Below are 15560 nucleotides of genomic sequence, written 5' to 3'. Positions count from 1 at the left end.
TTACTCCATGAAGTCGCGTCCTTCTGTCTGCTCATATTGTGCATTTTCTTCATCGGTCTGCTTGAGCGCTTCAACCACCTTGTCGAAGAAGAGCTTAAAAGATAACGCAGGGACTGCGTTGCCAATGAGCTCGCGGAGGGCCGTGACTCCCAGCTCAGCAGGGAACTGGTGCCAGGCCGGGAACCCATTGAGAACCGCGAGCTCGGCCATGTTGAAGCTGCGTTTTTCGTATGGATGGACGTCAGTGTCTCCGCCTCGGGTCGTGATGCAGGCTTTCAGGGGCTGCCTTGGATCACTGTGTACGGCATCCGGCTTCGCAGTGTGTTGTAACATATGCGGCGGGAGATCATCGACTTCTGGAACGAGAAGCAATGCATCTTTTATCCTGACAGGCTTTAGAAGCCGTCGACCATTGCCGTTGGTTGCTCGAGGCCATGAAGGAAGATCTTGTCCCGGACAAGCGGCCATGATGATGATACGCTGTCTTGCTTGCGCGTTGCCATATTCTTGAAAGTTAATCTTTTTCCAACGGCAATCATACCCGCTCTCTGTGAGTGCTTGGATATATGATCGGAGATGCTGTCCATCATCGGAGCGCTTGTTTATCCCGGGCACCTGTTCCTGAACAAACGTTAGCCACCATAGTAGTCAATGGCATATCTGACATGCAAATTAAACGCTGCCCTTACCATGGTGACGATTCTAGGTCTGCACATCTTGAGGATGTCTGATAGTGTGTAGCCCAGGGCAATATGCTCGGCATCCCGTTCGGGGTTGGTGTGGCGGTTTGCAGCCGAATGTGCTTTGCATACGAACGAGAAATGGACAACGTCAACGACAAGCCCACTCTCCTTCAGCTGGCAGAATTCGCACACGTCGCTCTCTATAACGACTTCCGGTCCGAAGTTCAACCTCAAGGTCTCGCACGCATTCGTGTCGTTGTCGAGGAGGAAGCGATGCATTAGTCCCGCAAGTTCTGCTGCGCGGCTGGTACCCCCTCCTCCAGCGCATATGTCGCCGTACGTAAATTGTACATCCGAGGGCCTTGAACGGTTCTGACCGGGGCGATGATGATGAAGTAACCAGAAAGGTGCTATACCATTTTCAATGTCAGCCTCCGATCTGGTCAGCCTCCGCAGCTTGAACTCGGAAACTTTGCGCTTTTCCAGATCTGCCTTCTCAATGTGCTTCCAACGGCAGAAAAGAGTTCCATGGCGGTCGGAGTCAGTGGATTTTTTGGGTTCAGCTTGAGAGTCGCCCCAAGTACGCAGGGTATTGGTAAAAATAATCCGGCGTTTGCATACAACATCTATCAGCGGCTCGCTGACTAAGAAGGCATCGATGGCATCGCTATCTGTAGTCGTCTTTATGATAGCGCACACCTCGTTCTGGTCGCATGGTAGTAGGGCTTTCAAGTAATGCCCTAACTTTTCCGAGTACTTCTTGTCTATTTCTTCGTTGTGCAGCAGCCGAATTCCGTGTAACCATGTCTTTCCGCTATTGTCCTTGGTGATGAAAACGATGCGCAGCAAGCTGCCGTTTCGCAACTCGACACTGTCATTGGGCTTTACCCTTTCGCCATCAGCTGTGGTGGCCTTGTTCCGATAATTGGCGTCGTGTTCGAAAGGCACTTTCAGTGCCGCGATTGTGTCACCGCTCAACTGGTGGTCGAAGATATCCATGGTCAGACACGACAGGAGTGCGATCGCGAGCGCTTTGGTCGAAGGTCGGGTCAACGCCTCAACATCAATTTTCGAGCCGCAAGCGTACGTTCGTGTCGATGGATGGGGACGCAGGGGTTGTAGTTAGGCGGGCGCCATAGCTTTCGCAATTGACGGTGCTTAGTGGAAGGCCATGCGTGTCTGTAGATCTGTTGAGGTACGGTTGAGTATGCTGGATATCTGAAGTTGAGGTGGGCACCAGTTGCGAAGTTCAACGCGCCTGTTTGCTCACTGTTTCGCACGGTAGCGAAGGTGAGGTCGCCCGTTTGCTCAATATTGCGCACGGTTTCGAAGGCCGCGGAAGTTCAACGCGCCCGTTTGCTCAATATCGCACGGTGTCGAAGGTAGAGGCAAACTGATCGACGGGAGACTAATAGCTGCAGCTAGGCGTGAGATTGGAATTAAGGATTTAGAACAATGAAGGCCAAAGATAAAGTTGAATCCGAGATCTGCCGACGCGTAGTGAAGAGGACAAACAAACGAAGGTGAAGTGGATGAGGTGGATCTCTAGTCGCAAAGTTTGACACGCCCGTTTGCTAAACATTGCGCACGGTACTAAGGTGAAGATGAAAGAGACTAGTAACTGCAGCTAAGCGTGAGGTCTGAGAGTGAGACTTCAGGAACAAACGAATGCCGAAGGTGAAGTTAACCGCGATATCCGCCGACATTTCGTGGAAAGAACCCAGACAAGTGAATGATAACGTCGGACAGGTTGTACGCTAAAATGCAGAAGTATTAGTTTGCCCCCCTCCTCTTCTTGAACTCGTCTATCCATTCCGTCGACTTTGTCTTTGGAATCACACTTATTTTAACTAGCCCGTCCTTGACCTCGCATTTGCCGCTGCCCAGCACCTTCCCTAATGTCATGTTCTTTCCCATCTTGATAAGTCCACCCGCGATCGTCTCCATATATGCGTCCACATCGTTCAACGTAAACTCATGTTTCTCGTCCCACGGCAGCGGGAAGATATACTCAAGGTGTTGACTGAGGGTCTCCGATTCACCAAACGCTTTGATGAAGTCTGACTGAGCGTGCGTGGGATACAATAACATGACTGGAAACGAAATTTTTGAGCTGGGATTTAGCTTATCCTCGAGCTTCACCGCAGCATCTTCTAGATCCGGCGCTTGATCTGTACTCCTGGTCTTGATGCCGCGGCTCTTGAGGGCGAGGGCGAGAGTTGCACGTTCGGAGGCAGCCTTCGCTTCGCGTTCTCTACGTGCCTTTTCGACGGAGTCGAGGTGGGCTTTACGTGTGGATATTTTAGTTTGGAGGGCTTTGAGCGGGGCATTGGAAGGGTCAATGGCGAGGCCTAGGGCGCATGCGTCAACCGCTTCCGGTATTTTATCGAGCGAGAGACATGCGCTGGCAGACCGATAGTACGCCTTGATGTTGGAGGGGTTGAGACGAAGGGTTGCTGCACAGTCTTGGATACAAGAGCGGTAGTTCTTCTTCTCTAGGTTACAGAGCGCTCGGTTGATGTAGCATGCCTCCTCGATGACCTTTTCCTTCTCCGCCTCCTCCTCTTCATTGACCTCTACATCGGTTACATCAATTACAGGCGGACCATCCTCTGGCTGCGGTTCTTTCTTAGGCGCCTTCAAGGCTGCTATTGCCTTGTCGTAGAACTCCTTTGCATCGGTCCACTGCTTGGTCCGGGCGCAGTCATTCCCTTGTTGCCGGAAGTTTTCAGCAATTTCCGCTTTGGTGCCTTCGTATGCAAGGGCTTTCAGGGCTTCTAAGGCTTCATTGTCGCCGCCTTCGCCATCGGTCTCGTCAAGGGTTGTCATGAAGAGAGGCATGCGGTTCATCTCCTTGATGACATCATCCACACTTAGTGATTTGATGTCCGCCATTGCCGGTGGCATAGCTGCTGACGGTAACGAAACGCCATCTCCTTGAGGCAGCTGTGCCATGGTTGGTGATGTGTGAGAAATCGCGTTCGGTATTCAGCCCGTTTGATGAAAATATGCCACCTGCAAATTTACGATTCGAACAGCTAGCAGATTTCCTCACAGAATTTCTGTCAAAAGTTCAGACAATGGGTTGGTTTGGTGCTGTGTACGCCGCTGTGCAATCGCCCCGCTTTGTGGTCAACTTTTTCGATATCACAGTCGCTTATCGATACCGGTCACGTGCATGCTGGGAACTCGTGGACTCGAGCGAGCCCTGGAGCGACGGCTGGTCACCCCAACGACTTCCTTGCGGCTTCCATGCGCGGGTCACTTGGAGATGGCCAGGGCCTTCCATGAGACGCGACGGGCATACGCAGCCCTATTACGCAACGAAACCCCTTTCTGAACAGGAGTGGGATCCCATAACGATTGAATTAAGATAGCCGATGAACAGGGCCCGAGACGAGACCCACGCAACACGAACAGGGCAATGCTGGTAGCTGGCAACTTACTGGGGATCAAAGAATCCAAGGAAGAGGGTCGGAGAATATCGCCAACGTGCAATTGGGTGCAACTGTTGTCGCATTGAAAATCGATGGGACGTGACGGACCGGTGCCGACTGGCCCAACAGTGCAACATTCATGAAACGGCTACACTACCTGGAAACTCCGACGATTTGCCGTAGGGACACTCTTATATCTTCGTATATGCGGCAACAAAAACGGCAAATCCAAGTTCAAGTATCATACGAGGCAGCAGAATCGATGTAATCGACAAATTCCCCAAACCTACGATCTCCGTGTCAGTAATGTATTTTGTCCTCTTCGAGTGCTACATCCGACAAGAAAGCACGAGCGCTTCACTGACACTTCACCTGATATGCCCAATCGCTATATCGTCGGCCTACAATGGCTTCGGGATTTATCAGGTCATCGCATACTATGTGTGAAACATGCACCTCAGTGCGTCGATGGCCAATGGGTCAGCATCGAGGGCGAAGTGTCCATTGCAGTTTGATCATGGTCGATTATCACGACCTTCTCATATTCGTTCAGTGTACCGAATCCGCAATCAATCTTGAATCGATGATCATGTACACTTCAAGATCGTAGCAGCATGGAACAATATTGAGACGAAATCCACGTTATTGCAGCAAATCCTGGACGTTATTTGATCCCAAACCTTAAGCTTCAACAAATTCGACCGAGGATCTCCCTTTCAAAATGCCATAGTGGCCAAAAGAAAGAAGATCACAACACAGACCCATCCACCCAAGGACCTCGCCATACAATGGAGGCTTGTGTGCCCGAGGTATCTCGTATGCTTTCGCAGGGGCGCGCAACACTCTGAATTACTTTAACGAGTTTAAGTCATCCCAGCCGCTGCTTCCATATGAAAGGATTATTTGATACTGAAACACTTCGCCGAGTACTTTCGGCATTTCCGGTGTACATTGCTTGTACGAGGGTTACACAAGGAACTGTACTTCCGATGAGATGCCGTATGCATGGCGTCAATGGAAGTCCAGCTCCAAACACGCGTACCCCGATTTCCAGCCGAGATTGATCAACACAAGGGTGAAGCGCCTCACAAGGCACAGCTTACGAAGCGAAGTTGCCATCTTCATCTCCCCAAGATCGTAGATTTGCGAAGCTACTTTGTCTTTAGCAAAGGCGTTACCGTAACGCCTGTTCATCCTCACGACTTTTAAGTTTCCGTTGGGCATGAGTGTGGGTGGCCTGAAGCTGTCCCGTACCGTTTACACACACGTGACACGGGTACGCGGATTAGCGAAGAGTATCGGCGACAAAGCCCCGAAGGCAAGCCGAGGCTTGCTACAGCTGCCAGGCGCATTGGGGAGATGAAAGTGTCAGGAAGGCAAGTGCTGTCGTGCAGCGGAACAGGCCTACATGTAGGCGCTGTGCGCAGTCTCGTGCAGCGAGTTTGCCAGGGGAATTGTGTTGGATGTGGTCGCGATTCATTGCCCCGGACTCCAGGACGGATGAAGCGAGAAAAAGCAGGAAGGATGCGGGCATGACGCCCCGTTTTTGAGCTTTTGTGGCTTTGCCGCGAGTCTGCATGTGGACTCTACGATTTCAAGAGAGTTAAGGGCCGGCGTACCTATTGACAAGATCCACCTCTGTGCGCACATCTCGCATTGGCTCCCGAAGCCACGGAAACGTCAATTATCTTGCAACCACACCACCAAAAAGCATCTTCGCCTTCTGTGTACTAACATCGTAATGCGCACCGTTGAGAATGTTGCCAGTGCTAGACGTAGTTTCTGGTGAGCATATTGTCGCGTCGACGACAGCATTTGAATTCCTACCTCCATAATCACATGGCCCGCCCGAAACTGCAATCTTCCCTGGCGATCGCTGGGCATCTTTTCCACCGAGCAGGCGTGGAATCGATCAAAGCTCATATTCAAAACGGCACAGCTTCTGAGCCATGGCACCCGATGCTTCCGACCGCTGCTATAGCATGAATGAAAGATCCAGGATCTCGACGCGTCCCAACAGTGTCTTTTCCAGTTCAAGACGCTGTCCGACTGACCATCTGCAAACGTCGGAGCACCGCGACGCATGTTTGTGCTCTACTAGAGTCCGATGCTGACGGTTGGCCTCGTGTACTCGAACAACACTAGCAGGCTAAACATGCGGCGCAAACGGGACCACTGAGCGGCGCTGCCGCGCGAGCTACGAGCCTCATCGTCGCGCACAGATCTGGTCTCCTGTTCGCTGGGTTCAAGGCTAATACCTCAGTGGTCGTTCCGGTAGGAGGCTGAAACTTTAGCTTTCCTCTCGAATGGGCGGTCCTTCGTAGCGTTGAAGCTACAGGTACAGCAGAGGGTTGGGTCGCAGGACTTCATTTCACGGGCGATGGATTTTCGGCGGGCTGAAAGCCTATCGGTGGACAGTCGCAGGATTCAGCTGCTGCACGAACGTGTGGCAATCCTCGGAAGGTGTGCCAAGTGTTCCTCATCACACAGCGGCACATCCTCAGGCTGCGAACGATGATCCCACGCATCGAGAGCTGCGCCGCTCGAGCATCTGCCCGTGTCATTTCCTTTTGCTCGACAGGAGATGCGTTAGCCTAGCGGAACGGGTACGTTGGACCAGAAATTCGGACCAATGAAGGGCAATCAGTGGGCCTATTTAACTCAATATAGCGTTTCCGTTAGCCTGGGCTTCTGAGCTCGGTTGCATGCAGGGGAGCGCACTTCCTCCGTGCCCTCGCCAGCCAAAAGCCCAAAGCATCGTGCATAAACGCGTGTGCACCGTGTGCAGGCCAAATTAAACATGGGGTCAATTACACAGATGCACGTTATTCGCTCCGACGTCTCGATCCTGGACCTTTCCCGTCTCCCCACGACAGCGTTTTACCAGGATCTGGAGGATGCATGAACCCGGCACTCGCTGATCATCACATTCATGCCCACCCCGTTCTCGTTCACCTTTGATCCCCCTCCTTACGACCCACGCACGAGCTGGACAACGCGTTGGGAGTCTGGGGCTTGCCGTTGATAACTATGCATGCCTGCTAGCTTCTCTTCATATTCGTTCGCCCCTCAATGCATTCTAATCTGTACATTACACCCTTGACAATCTGAGCACTGACAAGTTTCAATTGTACCAGGAGAGCTTTCCTTTGCATATCTTCGTCGCATATGTCTAGAACGTAAGTCAGCCCACGGTCCTCATGTTCACACCACACACAGAGCATGGCAAACGGAGCTGCAGGCTGACATCACGCACCTAGCCTTTGAGCGTTGCACCACATTGACGGACCTGAACGAAGCTGACCAGCGTTTGCGATATCTCGCGATTGGCTTTGATCCCACCCTTTCGGCATTCGCAATTGTCTTCAACGGCACATTGTCATTTCTTACGGTTGCGCTCGAGGCTTGTGACTCCGACATTGTGTCCTTGGATGACGCGCAGGAGCTGTGGTGAGTACCTTGAACAGCTATGGAGAACCGCACAGTCCATCTGAAAGCTGGACACAACTATCCCTCCCTTGAACCATATCTGACCATTGGCATAGTAATGTGTTGGGCGTTGTAGCCTTTAGCGCCATTGAACTGTGGTTTTGGCAAGACTTCCTAACTTACTCGATCGCATCGTCTTTCCCGATCGAATTCGTCCCTCTATCACGATGGCCACCGAATACTTCTCCGATAATGAAGCGTACATAAGCAACCAGCCTTTACCCTCGCCGGCCGATACACCGTACAATTCCCTCTCACGAAGAACGTCCCGCTATGGAACACCCATGAGCGAGGCTCCCGCATCTCCGGCACCGTTTCCTCCGGAACCCAATGACAATCATGACTCTAACAATAGTGACGGCGTATCCATGTTGGATCCGCGGCGATTCACACCGACACTGCATGCCTCCCTTGTGTCCGAAATCCTTTCTTTGCGACGCGAACTAGATTCCAAGCACAAGTTCATTGAAGATCTCGAAACGTCATTTCACACGGTCCGGAAAGAGAACGATACCCTTACGAGCCAGCTGTCTACGAGTACGAGGGAGGGCCGAGCTGTGAAGGGTCAGCTACAACAACTCGAGACTGCAACTCTGTCGGCACTGGAAGAAATCGCAGACGAGAGAGATAAATTGAAGGAAGCGAATGCAGATCTCAAGGATAAGCTTGACTCGGCACAGAAGAGGCTGCGTAGCCAGGAAGATGATTCTACTCTAGTTCATGACATGTGGGAGCACGAGAAGGAAGCCTGGGTTGGCGAAAAACGCTCTCTAGAACGGCGCGTACACCTTTCCGAAAGCCGGCTAAAGATGCTTCTTGAAGAGATTGCTATTCATGAGGAAGCACAAGAGAATGATTTGGACAGCGAAGGCGAGGGGATCCCTCGCGATAGTGGAGTGGGACCGGAAAGTGAGGCCGGAAGCGTGCGATCTTCGCCTGCGAGAAGGACGTCCACACGTATTGCGCGTCACTCCCGAAACCTGAGTAATAGCAGTTTCCGAAGCTTTGGACGCGGTTATCGAATGTCTCTCATGAGCGGAACGGGATCCGAAGGTCACGGCCGTGCTAATGGCATAAGCCTAGCAGACGAATTGGTCTTTGACGAGGAGGAAGAAGACCTTGACGAACTGGAACTCGACTCGGATGACTTCCCAGAGCATGAAATGAGAGCATTGAGAGCCCTCGAGTCGCGGCAGTCCATGCGCCAGGACGACAAGGCAAAACGCATTCTCGGCCTGAGCCTGGATAGCGAATTGCCGAACAGGGACATCCTGTCTAATGCCCCAGACAATGAGCCAGTGAAGTCTTCGATTGAAACAACGCACACTTCTATGGTCATACCGCCACAAGCATTCCAGCTGGTGTTCCCTCCTCCAAGGCCGCAGTCAATGGAAATACCGGAAGAGGAACCAGAATCAGAACCAGAGCCACATCCAGAGCCGGAAGAAGAGCCAGAACCGAAATCGGTGCAAAAACCTCAATATGTTGACACTGGAGTACAACCCTCCCCTCCGTCGTCCCCTGTACGACCCGAAACGTCAGAGTCAACTTTGACCTTCAAGCTCTACGATGGAAGCGCTTCGGGAGTCGAAGTAGAAGCCAACCAGAGGAAAAAGCGTGTGTCCGCCGCATCTGGCCCATCAGCAGGGGCATCACAAGCTCCGCCGATGCCCCGACTGATGACATCCACGTCTTCGCAAACTAGCGATCAACCTTTGAGTCCTCCAGCGACGCCTAAGATCGAGACGTCTTTTGAAGATACTTCTTTACCACCTCAATCCCGACCTGCAGTTGCCTCCATTGCTACCCAGACTGAGCCAATTGAACGCATCGAACCTGTCGACCAAATCGAGCCTGCGCAACAGCAATCACACCCTGTACCACCGTCTCGCGCGCCTCCTCCAGTACCAATCCTGATACCTTCCATCGCGATTCATGCTCCTTCGTCTACACCGTCATCGCCCAAAGAGCCTATGCTGCCGCCACGTACGATAAGTGCCGCTACACAGACTACGATTGATTTGAGGTCGAACATGCGCACAGTGGGTATGCAAACTGAGCCCATCATGGTTGACAGGCGATTCAACAAGCTACCGCCTCATCTGCAGCCTTCGGCCATATCGTCTAAGCCTGGTACACCGGAGCCTGGCCAGAAGGGGACAATCACCAGCCTTTCTGCTGAGAAGACAGACACGAAGCAGGCGGAAAAGAGCACTGCTGTTCCCTCCGCTCGGCAAGATCTTATGGCTTTGCTTGAGAAAACTGCGGACAAGATCGAGGATCGATACCCAGGGAACAATGATAACGGTCCTTTGACTCGTAACAGAGAAAGCATCATTAGCAGACCCTTCCGAACAAGCAGCCTGTTTGCTGGCTTCGACGGACCGTCTTCAGATGAAGAGGATTCAGACGCGGAGCTCAGTGACGAGGAGCAGCACAAGCCCCCTCCTATGTTATCATCGCGTAATGTCAAGAGCGGTAAGGTGTTCAACAGCCCGCCTACCCCAGTCCCGGAGGAAAAGGAGCCTTCGCCTTCCCCTGCTCGTCCATCTGAGGATTCAGTCAAGCCACAAGTTCCCGCGCGCACTTCGATGGAGAAACCGGCGAAGGTCGGCAAGCTTGGTCGACAGCCTAGCATTCGGCGATCAGCCATGATCCAGAGTGGGACATCAGCACATATGCGTTCGCGCAGCCCTAGCATCGGTAGCGTCGATACGAACAGCTTCCTCTCTAAGCCCCCGTTCCCCGTACCTACACGATCAAGCTCGCGGAAGGTTGGCCTCAGTAAGAGTGAGGGTTCGCAGAGCCCTACACCGCGTAACAGTGGTGCTTCTGCGGGACGTCGACCATACGGCACCAAGCAACCACACCAGCGTAAGGACAGCCTTCGAAAGGTGCGATCGGCGGCAGTCATGCCTAGATCAGGACGCCCAAGAAGTCGGTCCCCACCTTTGCCTGCGACTCCTACGATCCCTCCTAGTCCCTCGCTTCCGCCAATACCTAGTGATGTGAGCAGCAGTTATGGGTATGCACGTGGTCATCGTCACCAACTCTCCACTACTACCACGCAAACTGCACTAACAGGGCAAACGGGAAGTGCTTCGAGCAGTGTTGCTTACCAAGCGAGCGTAGTCGATGCCATCGCGGCTACTATGGTTGGTGAATGGATGTGGAAATACGTGCGAGGAAGGAAGGCTTTCGGTGGGCAGGAGTCACCTGCGGAGCTTGCTCGGGCAGGAGAAGAAGGAGTCTCCTCCGTCCATGGTGTACGCCACAAGCGATGGGTTTGGATCTCGCCATATGAGCGCTCGGTGCTGTGGAGTAACAAGCAGCCAACAACTGGTCCTGCCTTGATGGGCACCAAAGGCCGGAAACGTAAGTTTGTTCAGTGTACACACATTTCACCTACTAACATCCTTGTCAGTCATCATACAGTCCGTCCTTGATGTTGTCGACAACACGCCACTTCCCCGAAACGCAGGAACTCAAGCCGTGTTCAACCGATCGATTCTAATTCTCACCCCAGCTCGCGCCCTCAAGTTCACGACCAACTCGCGAGAGCGCCACTATCTGTGGCTGACAGCCCTCACTTTCCTGGCTCACTCCAGCGCTCCAATTCCAGAACTCGGACCCATACCGCTCGCACCACCTCCTGAGGAGGAGCCCACCTATCGACCGCAAGGAGCAACGCTCCGTCGGTCGCACGTTCGTGATTCGGTCCGCCTTGCGAAAGGGAAAGCCAACCCAGTCAGTCAGCGGTATCAAGCATCTATGGAGCCGATGCCCGAGCTGAACACATTCCAAGCGGAACAATCATTGGAAGACTCTGCAGACCCGCCCACCATCCCTCGTGGTCCTGTCCACAGCAGGAAGAGAAGCTCTACAGGACCGCTTGCGCCTCGACCCACCCAGCAGTACAGGACGTTCTCTCACCAACCAGTACCGTCCGTGGTTTCCTCTAACTCCTCCGATATGTACAGCAGCAGACAACCCCCTTCTGTGCCTTCTTCTGTCTACAACCCTAACAGCGTCATCGCTAGCACACGAACATCAGAAGCAAGTACCTCGACTCGTCCCTTTTTTGACACTATGGGGACCATGCGCATGGAAGCCTTCATCGACGACAGCTTAGGCAAAGATCCCTCGCAACGAGTCTTGCAATCGTCTGCTCGCCCAGGACACCGAAGGCGACGCGGTAGCCAATGGAGCGTGAACGAAGCGAACCGAGCTGGCGGAGCATACGATGAAATCATGAACGATCCTTTCCGTGGATTCTAGTCTCATACGTTGCGAAGTTTTCGACGACTTGTATGCGACCTACGTGCTATTGCCGACTATGTGTTCTGGCTCTGCGCTTGTCTCTTTTACTGCATCACTCAAAAGTGCATCACTCAAAAGCCACTCATTATCCTCATTTTCCTAGTGTCATATTTCTCATACTTCTCATCATCATCTTCTTCTTCTCCAATCATTGGCTTAATAGGGTTTCACAGGCGTAGATGTACAAGCGCTCGTGCGCAAAGATATCCATAACACCACGCGGTGTCATCCGTAATATTTCCTTTCTTCAGCACATCAGCCAACTAGCTTTTTCGGTTGCGCTTTGATACCCTTGGGAAGGTCCGATATAGGAATAGGAATGGAAGGCTAGGACCGGTTTGGGGCTGGGAGGCTAATTGTTTATTTTGGGAGGTTATCTGTAAGCTTATGGTAGTTGAATCTGTCAGCCATGGTCTTCGGACGTTTTTGCTGATTTTCCTGAAATTCTTTCGGATGCATACACTTGCGTCTTGTTGTCGCATCGTGACATTCTATCTTAGTATTATAGGATGTACCTGAACCCTTTGTTATCGATCTCAGTCACGTCGAGCATGCCCGCCTCGACCGCAGCCTTCTCTTCCTCATCCGTTAGATGAATTCCAGTTGCCGACTCCCTATCCCTCTTCTTGTTGACACTCCACATATACGCATACAGCACCAAGACTGCAAGCAGCTTGATGGAATACCCGATCAACATGCTAAGTTGCGTTAGCCAACCTTTCTCAAGGAGCAATATCGAGACTTACGCTACATATGCACTGTGATACCCCGGCTTCTCCCCATCCTTAAATGTCTGCGGCCCAATAATGTTCCCAACACAGTACCCCGTAAATAGCGCCGCGCCCGTCAACTGCTTCTTCGTATACCCCGCCACATTCGAGCTTACAATCGTCAGGCTCATACTAAACCCCAATCCCTGGAAGTAACACAGCCAGAGTCCTACCAGTCTGCCCCATTTATTCGCTGCTGGAAGCGCAACGAGCATCGAAGCGCCGATGATGCAGACTACATTGGCGAACGTCATGATTTGGCAGCGCGTATTCGGAAACCGCGTGCAGATGAAGCCGCCCGCGATGAGGGAGATGAATTGTACGGCGCCGCCAGGGATTTGGAGGTATTGCGTGCCGAGCGTGTCGACGCCGAAGGATTTTATGATGAGCGAGCTGAACTGTGATGGTGAGTACCACCCCACGTGCCGCAATGATCAAGGACCACACTTACGCTCGTCAGAGCCGAATTTGGTATCTGCGCCCCCGTCGCCATGACGAAGAGAATCCACGTCTTGGGATCATACAGCGTCTGCCATGCTTGGTACTTCTTGAAGTGACGATTCTTTACGCCTTGACGGTTCGCTGCGACACGCTCGACGGCGATGACACGTTCGGGTTCGCTGAGAAACTTCGCGGTGGAGGGCAAATCTGGGAGGAAGAGGAGGGTGACGACGCCCATGACTATACTGCATGAGCCGAAGATCAAGAAGACGTACATCCATCGCGGAAGACCAGATTTGATGTGGCCGACAGCGTAGCCTATCAAGCCTCCGAACATGGTTGCGATGCCATTCGTACAATAGTAGGCTTCGAGTCGCAGGGGTTGCTCTGCGCCTGTGTACCACATGCTCATGATGAGGACAAATCCTGGGTTTACGGCGGACTCGAGAAGGCCCAAGAGGAAGCGATTCGAAGCGATGCCTGCAAAGTTATGACATGCTGGAGTTGTTATGAGAATAATGCCCCATCCTAATCATAATCAGCTTCTTGCCCGTCCTCCAGCAGTAGAACACGACTCACCTAGCGTCGTGAACCCTAGAAACTTAGCTATAGGCAAGCGCTGCAGAAGATATCCAGACGGATATTGACCAACAAGATATCCAAAATAGAAGATAGAGCCTTGATACCTGTCAATGAGCGCTTCGACAAAGCAAGTCCATACTAAACGTACCAAGCCAAGAGAAGTCCTGTCCCTGCAACTTCGTCCCCTCCGTCAATCCATACGCGCTCGCATAATTAATCCCATTCTTATCAAGATACTGCAGAAGATAGATGAAGAACAGGATAGGCACGATGCGAAAGTCGATTTTGCGCAGTACTCTTTTCGCTTCTGCGGCGTCTGTCACGGTGCTTTGGTTCTTTTTGTACGTTTGATAGGTATCGTCGAACTGCGATGACGTCTCTGAGTGTACGGGCGGAGAAGACTGGATGGTCTCGATCTCTTTGTCCTGGGCTGTGTACGAAGCCATCTTCTATTCGATGCGCTGAAGTGCCTGTCGAAAGTTTGCAGGTCTGAGAGGCACTTTGGAAGGCATGCTGCAGGAACGCTTTTTTCTATGGTTGGAAACAGGCCCTGCTATCTTCACATACATGGGTGCACGTTGACCTACATCCACAACGCTCAGAATGATGCCAGAAAACGGGCATGACGTGTTTTAGCGACATATCACGCGCGAACAAATGCGTCGAACAACTGGAGATGTGCTGAGCGAAATGATGCTATTGGTGCGAAGGGAAGAAGGTGCACGTCGAGCGTGCATTGGATCTGATTGCGACATCAGATGCTTGTTTGACGTTTCCTGGGCATAAAGCGGATCTAGGCGCGATGTTGAATGAACGAGCAGGACGCGAAGATTATGGGAATTAAGATAACACAAGAGCAGACACTGTGTGAAACAGGGTAATTCGTAACATTTGAATATCGAACCTCGCAAGTTCAAGCTCAACTGTTGCCGCGATCATTGCGCAGGATCTAGCCAATGAAGTTTCGACGCGCAGGAGGTCGACTTCTGCCCTGTAATGCACAGCATCTCTTCCAACGGCATCTTCATGCGTACGAATTCTGGGAGCGATGCGAAGATGAAAACTTCTCTGCAAATACCGGAGAAAGTAATCGACTCAGAAATGCCGACTTTTCCGGGGGTGCGTTCACTAAAGGCTTACATAAGGGAAGTAGCGTCCCTTCTTGTCTTCAATGTTTGTTCCCATTCCTACCATACTTCGAACTCTCGCCTAGTACCACTACATCTGGCATACTGACCTCACGGCATTTGCTGATCCTTAGTATTGATTGCCGTACGTTAACATGTCCGCTCCGGAACCACGATGTCCCGCGGAGCGCCTCAATTGGGCAGCCATATCGACATGCGGAGCGCAATCATGAATAATCCGGACCCAAGAGAAAAAAGATCGTATTGCAAGAAGTAGTCCTATTATCAGCGTTAACAACGTCTCTATACGAGGATCACGAGGATCACAGTTCACCTCGGTTGAGCCTGAGCTCCCTGGTACTTCGTCAGGCGCGCAGCGGACAAATGATGGGGGCCGTGCCCGCGTAGTCCACAACGCTGCCTCCCACCTCCTTTGCCGGTCCTCTCAAGAACATTCGTCCTCGTAAACCGTATTCTCTCGAAACTTTAAAAAGATGATCTCTTATTTTCGTCTTTGTTCCTTCCCTCTATGCCCTAACCCCACGATCTAGCTCTGAATTAGCCGTCTTCGCTCGTTTCACATCGAGCTTACTAACCCCCCGGCTGACTACCGCCTCATGAAACACCAGCCACGGACTCCACAGAATGCTCGTACTTCGCTCGCCTACTTTCCGGACCAACCCGCCGGCGCTATCATGAGCTTAATCGAGC

The 15560-nt window shown here is 52.1% G+C and overlaps 4 protein-coding genes across 4 annotated transcripts; 1 reads left to right on the top strand and 3 right to left on the bottom strand.

Moving 5' to 3' along the window:
* On the bottom strand, positions 1 to 1682 carry N0V89_010487 (uncharacterized protein; the record flags this gene model as incomplete). Its single annotated transcript, XM_056219229.1, has 2 exons — positions 1 to 621; positions 690 to 1682. 2 exons carry the CDS (start codon positions 1680 to 1682, stop codon positions 1 to 3), a joined length of 1614 nt encoding a protein of 537 aa, XP_056066356.1.
* A 774-nt stretch (positions 1683 to 2456) lies between these two features.
* On the bottom strand, positions 2457 to 3638 carry CNS1 (HSP70/90 co-chaperone; the record flags this gene model as incomplete). Its single annotated transcript, XM_056219228.1, has 1 exon — positions 2457 to 3638. One exon carries the CDS (start codon positions 3636 to 3638, stop codon positions 2457 to 2459), a length of 1182 nt encoding a protein of 393 aa, XP_056066355.1.
* Positions 3639 to 7776: 4138 nt separating this feature from the next.
* N0V89_010485 (uncharacterized protein) lies at positions 7777 to 11887 on the top strand (the record flags this gene model as incomplete). The annotated part of the gene is made up of 2 exons (XM_056219227.1): positions 7777 to 10984; positions 11034 to 11887. 2 exons carry the CDS (start codon positions 7777 to 7779, stop codon positions 11885 to 11887), a joined length of 4062 nt encoding a protein of 1353 aa, XP_056066354.1.
* A 544-nt stretch (positions 11888 to 12431) lies between these two features.
* On the bottom strand, positions 12432 to 14168 carry N0V89_010484 (uncharacterized protein; the record flags this gene model as incomplete). The annotated part of the gene is made up of 5 exons (XM_056219226.1): positions 12432 to 12627; positions 12676 to 13097; positions 13151 to 13668; positions 13720 to 13818; positions 13871 to 14168. 5 exons carry the CDS (start codon positions 14166 to 14168, stop codon positions 12432 to 12434), a joined length of 1533 nt encoding a protein of 510 aa, XP_056066353.1.
* Between the last annotated feature and the right edge of the window lie 1392 nt (positions 14169 to 15560).

This window comes from Didymosphaeria variabile, assembly GCF_027946475.1.
Source record: "Didymosphaeria variabile strain IMI 356815 chromosome Unknown scaffold_8, whole genome shotgun sequence".
Lineage (NCBI taxonomy): Eukaryota > Fungi > Ascomycota > Dothideomycetes > Pleosporales > Didymosphaeriaceae > Didymosphaeria > Didymosphaeria variabile.
Note: the sequence above shows the minus strand (reverse complement) of the source record. Positions and strands in the feature narration are given on the sequence as shown.